Genomic DNA, 6,797 nt, shown 5'->3' with positions numbered 1-6,797 from the left:
ATGGCCAACTAGGAAAAGCCTAGTTTTCTAAAAAATAAAAATATACTTTGACTTGAAGGTTACCAGGGCACACTTCCAAATTAGACATTTTCTTTCTGTTAAAAGTCACAATTAACAGAGGAGACCAGGTGATAAATTCTAAAAACAAACTCCCAATCTGAACAAAGAGGCCCTTACAGCTGGGCCCTTCTTCACCTTAAATGGTTTTTGACTTGGTCATTTTACATATTTTCTATAGATTATGAAAATAGTCATATTTTAGCTAATCTAGAAATGTAAAATATCTATAGACATGTATGTCACTTGATGGTTTAAGTTTATAAGGTTAGCTCCTGAGGGACCCTGATTTCCTCCTAAACACCTGGCTTGAAATTGGAGCACGATGTGGTGATGGGCTTGTGGTCTGAACAGCCAGGTTTCCAAAAGAGATCATTCACGGAGAAAGAGTTGAACACATTGCTCCCTTCGCCTCAGAACCTCAGGGTTGCAAAGCCCACCTAATTCAACCACCATCTGATGTTAAATTTACTTAAATACAAAACAAAAACAAAACTAGAATTCTTTATTAAACAGCTAAACCAACTATCAGTTGCTAGAGTTAATCACTATATTTTCAAAGCACGCACAATCACCACCTGATTAATCACTGTTTATTGTATTTCTAAGCCGGTGTCGAGTACTTCTAAGTTTTTTTGAGGGCGGGGGTGGTTAATGAGGATGGGTGGGGAATACCAAATTGTAATGCAGTATCATTCTAATGCTGTAGATATAAAAGTAGAAAGTACTTACATATGCACAGAAAAAATGGCTAGAAGAAACTACATCAAGATACTATCAGTGGCTATCTCTAGGCAATGGGATTATGAATAAACTTTAAACTCATTTTTTTAAACTATAAAATGTATACATGCCCATTTACAAAAATATGGAAAATGCAGAAAAGTCTGGAAAGAAAAATAAAAATCACCTGTAATCTCAACACTCATCCCCAAATCTTTTTTTTTTTTTTTCCTGCGGTACGCGGCCTCTCACCGCTGTGGCCCCTCCCGCTGTGGAGCACAGGCTCCAGACGCGCAGGCTCAGCGGCCATGGCTCACGGACCTAGCCGCTCCGCGGCATGTGGGATCCTCCCGGACCGGGGCACGAATGCGCATTCCCTGCATCGGCAGGCGGACTCTCAACCACTGCGCCACCAGGGAAGTCCCCCAGATCATTTTTAACATTTGAGACTCTTTGTAGTTATTTTTCTATCGCTAAGCACAAATATATTATAACATGTGAATCATACAGTATATACTACTTAGGAACCAATTTTCCATCACCATTAAGTATTTTCTATGCCAGTAATTATTCTTCTAAAGTATGATTTTTATTGGCTGGAGAATATTGGCCTTTGTATGAATGGGAATGCCTTTTGGGAACTCCTTACTCTTAGATATTTTGATTGTATCCATTTTTTTTGGTATTAAAAACGAAACTGTGATGAATATCCTTGAATACAAATCTTTGTATATCATTCTGCCAATTTCTGTAGGAAAATCACCTAAAGGGCAATTACTGTGTTGACAGCCACTGTTCTTCTGAAATCTATTGGTAAACTATCTTCTACAGAGGACCAGACACACTCCCGTAATATCATGAGGCAGTGCTCAATTATATGAATTTTTAATATTAAAATATTTTATAGCTTCTTTTTGTCTTTCTCTGTTTTCTTAATCCTCAGCAGTAGACATGTATTACTGTCATCATTTTAACAGTACGATTTTTGCCCGGCATGAATTATGCTGACCCATGTTTAAAAGTCAGCCTTCTCAGTTTATTCCTAGTTCTTCCTCAGAACTGATTCTTGGGTTTATTTATCGATCCATTGCTTTTCTGCCTTCTATCTCATTACTTTTTGCCTTTATCTTTACTAATTGTTCCTTTCTGCTTTCCTCAGCTTTATTTCTGTGCTTTTTTCCCCTAACTTCTTGAGTTGAGTACTTAATTGACTTACCTTTAAAGCAATGAATTTCCTTCTGAATACAGCATTAGTCATAAACTATAGGTTTAACATTAAGTGTTCTCATAATAATTTAAGAAATATATGCTGTGATGAAATGGTGGTTTCTGCTTTGGCCCAGCTGCAGTTTAAGCATAGTGTTTAACATTCCCAGGTGGTACGGTTTTAGTGGTTCTATTTTTGTTATTATTTTCTGTTTTTATTTCACTGTGATCTGAAAATGTGGTCTGTACTATTTCAACTTCCTGGAATTTATCAAAAATTTCTTTGTGGCCAATTATAAGATCAGCTTTTGTAAATGTTACACAGGCACTTGAAAGAAGGTGTATTCTCTGCTTTCTGGATTTAGAGTTCAACCTTAGAGCTGCCAGATCAAAATTAAGCATTCAGTTTCTCTAATTTTACAGATTTTTCTGTCTCCTTATTTCCATGAGCTAAGAGAAGTCTCCTACTCCTCTTATATTTATGCTAATGTCGTTTCTGAAATAGCTGCTGCCCAGTCTACTGAGGGCCCCTGTCCCCTGATGCCGCCTCCTTCCAAGTCCCAGTCCTACCCTGATTAGCAACTAAATACTAATAGGGGAGCCTCCAGGATCCTCTGTTGCATTTACTGCTTCTGCCTTGATTTTAACTTAGATGGTAATAGAATGACCTTCTGCTTTCTTTTACTTTCAATCTGAGTTACCTTGTTTAGATGAAATTGATGTATGAAGTCAAAATATTTCACAACCAGCAGAGGCCAGTCAGAAAGGGTGATGTTTCAATAACCCTTATAGAGCTGAACCAGAGGAAACTGGCTGAATCCAATTTCAGAATCTTTTTCAAAATCAATACGGGAATTTTTCTCAAGTACAATTTGGAGATCTTTCTTTTTCACTTGGTAAACTTACCCCATTTACATTTATGATCAAAGCTGATATGTATGGTCTTAATTCTGTTATCTTACTTTCCTATTTAAATTTTCCTTTATTTTCAATATTTTCCTACATAATGTGCATCTTTTCTCTTAGTTTGCTTTTGTTCTCCCTACCTGGTAATTTGGAAGAAAAAAATATAAAGTTTCTTTTCTGTTCTTTTGATTAACCACATACCTGAACATGTTCTAGAGTAAATTTGTTTCTATAAGTAACTATCACAAATGCAACTCTTCCAATTCAAAGGAGAGTTGATGAAATGAAGAAATGAAACCTCCAGCACCTCATGAACATGGAAGCTGCAGCTGCCTCAAAGGTATAAATACAATGTACAAAGTTAGAGTTAACAACATGTGATGGATGGGTCATCTCAGGCAAAGAAAGAATTATCAATAAATTTTTGAAAAGGGAATTTCCCAAATGATTAGTGAGATCTCCTAGTGATTTAAAAAGATATAGAGGGCTTGGCTTCCCTGGTGGCGCAGTGGTTGAGAGTCCGCCTGCTGAGGGTTTATGTAAGAATCAGTTTTCAAATCTTATAAGGTGCCTCTGGAGAAAAAGGAAACGGGTAGTTAAATAATGAATGAAAGAAATGTATTCAAGAAAAATCATACTGCTTACATTTGTTTCATATTAGCCATGTTTTAAAGTTTTTTTTTTTCTAAATGTAAATAGGATAGGCCTAGATAACTTCTGATACAAAAGTTTCATTTGGGTTTATTCATTTGTTTCTCTTTTAATATTCTTCAATTATTTACTAAGAAAAAAATCCCCAAATTGTCAGAGAGCAAATAAAATTATCAAGAAGTAAAAATCCTTAAATATATTAAAAATTAAACATATATCAATTGCAGCAATGGACATGCAAAGTATAATTTGCGTAACTGAGACTCAGTTTCTATAGATCAGAATTGGAAGGCAGAAACAATGAGAAAAAATAGAATGCTCAAATATTTTCCTTGAAACTCTTTTAGGACTTAGCATGGCTACATTAGATAATTAGAAAACAAAAAAATATCCTTACCTAGAAGTGCCACCAGGGTTAGCAGAATCACAATGTGTTTCATTCCTTTCCTTTTATGGAAATATAGGAGAATGCAGAAAATTAGTATTTCTAAAATCTAGAAATGAAAAAGATGAAAAAGAGTAAAGTGTAAATTATTCTATACGAAGTCTTCAGAATGGCACACTTGTCTTTTTGATTTTGCAACAGCTATCATATGAGGGTTGAGGATGACTGGAGCTCCTAAGGACAATTATAAATATATGAGAACAGCATAAGGAGCCTTAGTGATCCAGACCCAGAGTTCTATCATCACCTACATGGCAATGGTGCCCAAATCTAGATCTCCAGTCCTGACCTCCCAACTCCAGTCTCATTTATCCAGTTGTCTACCAGACATTTTTTTTTTTGGCTGCGTTGGGTCTTTGCTGCGCATGGGCTTTCTCTAGTTGTGGTGCACGGGCTTCTCATTGTGGTGTCTTCTCTTGTTGCAGAGCATGGGCTCTAGGCACGCAGGCTTCAGTAGTTGTGGCATGCGGGCTCAGTAGTTGTGGCTCACGGGCTCTAGAGCACAGGCTTAGTAGTTGTGGCACACAGGCTTAGTTATTCCACAGCATGTGGGATCTTCCCGGACCAGGGCTCAAACCTGTGTCCCTTGCATTGGCAGGCTCTTAACCACTGTGCCACCAGGGAAGTCTGACATGCATGTTTAACAGCCATAACACACGAATATGGGCAACACTTAACTCTTTTTTTGTTTTTGGCCGCATTGTGTGGCATGCAGGATATTAGTTCCCCGACCAGGGATCGAACCTGTGTCCCCTGCAGTGGAAGCACAGAGTCTTAAACACTGGACTGCCAGGGAAGTCCCAACACTTAACTCTTTATTTATTTATTTTTTGGCTGCGTTGGGTCTTCATTGCTGCACGTGGGTTTTCTCTACTTTTGGTGAGTGGGGGCTACTCTTCCTTGCGGTGCACGGGCTTCTCATTGTGGTGGCTTCCCTTGTTGTGCAGCACAGGCTCTAGGTGCACAGGCTTCAGTAGTTGTGGCCACGGGCTTAGTTGCTCCGTGGCATGTGGGATCTTCCTGGACCAGGGATTGAACCTGTGTCCCCTGCATTGGCAGGCGGATTCTTAACCACTGCGCCACCAGGGAAGTCGCCAACACTTAATTCTTGGTGGCCTACCTTCCCTACCTGTTCCTCCCGGGCCTCCACCCCATCAGAAGATGGCATCACCACATGCCCTGCTGCACAAGCTGAAAACTCCTCCTTTTCCCTCATTCCTCGCCACCCGCTCTGACTAGTGCAACAGCTTCTCCTTTGTCTCTGATTTGACTCTGCCTCTTTACAATCCAGACATTCAGCAGCAAGAGGAGTCATTTAAAAATACAGTTTGGGGGCTTCCCTGGTGGCACAGTGGTTGAGAGTCCGCCTGCCGATGCAGGGGACACGGGTTCGTGCCCTGGACCGGGAAGATCCCACATTGCCGCAGAGCGGCTGGGCCCGTGAGCCATGGCCGCTGAGCCTGCGCGTCCAGAGCGTGTGCTCCGCAACGGGAGAGGCCACAACAGTCAGAGGCCCGCGTACCACAAAAAAAACAAAAAAAACCAAAACGATTTGGATAATGAAATATTTCATTCATAGAGAGTATATATGAATATACATATCAGGTATTTACAGTAATGTGACAACTACCATTGTGCCCTCTACTCAACCTGAGAAACAGAACCCATCAATCCCTGTGAAGTCTCTCGTTCCCAGTTGCACTCCCCTCCTCCTGCAACCTCCCCAGGAACCGCTACATTGAGTTTTGTGTTTACCATTCATTTTCTTTATACTTTATCACCTTTCTACGTATCCCCAAATGACGCCGTTTATTTTTGCACACTTGTTCTTTATACAAGTGGAATTATACTTGCTTTCACTTGCTTGCTTTTTTCTCACTGTGCATTATGTTTATGAGATTCATCCAGGATGATACATGTAGTAAAAATAGAAATTAGATCTAGTCATCCCTTTGCTTAAACGTCCCAGCACGTTAAGAATAAGCTCCACACTCCCTCCTGGATTACAAAGCCCCAGTTAACTTCTGGGACCTCATCATCTTGTACGGCTGGCTCCTGGATGGTCCAACCTGCACCAGCCACAAATGGCCCACCCCTCCCCGCCAACCCCTGCCACCCCGTTGAGTCCTTTGAGGTCCTCAGATTGCTCAGCTTTGGGACCTTTGCACTAAGAGTTTGCCCTGCCTGGAATGCTCTTTCCCTGAGCTATTGTTTGCACAATGACTCCTAGTCACTCAGCTCCCCGGAGAGATCTTCCCAGATCGTCCTGATCTCACAGAGCCACCCAGTCATCCTATCACAACCCCGACTTCAGGTGGCTACTGTAGAGTATTTCATCATGACCTGTTCGTGTGGTTATGTGTTTCTTGTCTGTTTCCCACTAGCACATCTGCTCTATGAGAACAGGGACCTTTTCTGCCTCCAGTGCCTGAAATACAGTTGGTCACTCAATAAGTATTTTTCGAATTAATGAGTAAATTACACCTCAAATTTATTATGAACCATTTGCCAAAAAACAAGCCTAATGTCTAATAAATTGAGTGTTCAATAAGTATTAATTGACTGAATGTCTAAAATTTTCCTACCTTTAAGAGAATTAGTATAATTTTGAGTTCTCAATTTTATTTTTGTTTTAGCTTTTTTTTCTTTTTTGTAGTCCTTAAGATAACCTGAAGCATAGCTTTTTTTTTCTCCCCCCCAAAGAGACAGTATCTCTGGACTGAACTCATAAATATGAATGTTTACATTGGACAAGTGAAAACACCAGCATTAATTTTTTTCTTAAAAATGACTAGAGTTAGGGACTTCA

General features: G+C 39.9%; 1 protein-coding gene across 1 annotated transcript in view; it reads right to left on the bottom strand.

Moving 5' to 3' along the window:
• The window catches only part of NIPAL2 (NIPA like domain containing 2), a 70,667-nt gene that overhangs the window by 10,368 nt on the left and 53,502 nt on the right, over positions 1–6,797 (bottom strand). Inside the window, exon 6 of the mRNA XM_024756592.1 lies at positions 3,941–4,037. Within this exon, the coding sequence (XP_024612360.1) occupies positions 3,941–4,037 (97 nt within the window). The remainder of the gene's footprint in view (positions 1–3,940; positions 4,038–6,797) is intronic.

This window comes from Neophocaena asiaeorientalis, unplaced genomic scaffold (assembly GCF_003031525.2).
Source record: "Neophocaena asiaeorientalis asiaeorientalis breed wild unplaced genomic scaffold, Neophocaena_asiaeorientalis_V1.1 scaffold29, whole genome shotgun sequence".
Classification (NCBI taxonomy): domain Eukaryota; kingdom Metazoa; phylum Chordata; class Mammalia; order Artiodactyla; family Phocoenidae; genus Neophocaena; species Neophocaena asiaeorientalis.
This window is presented reverse-complemented; position numbering and strand designations above follow the sequence as displayed.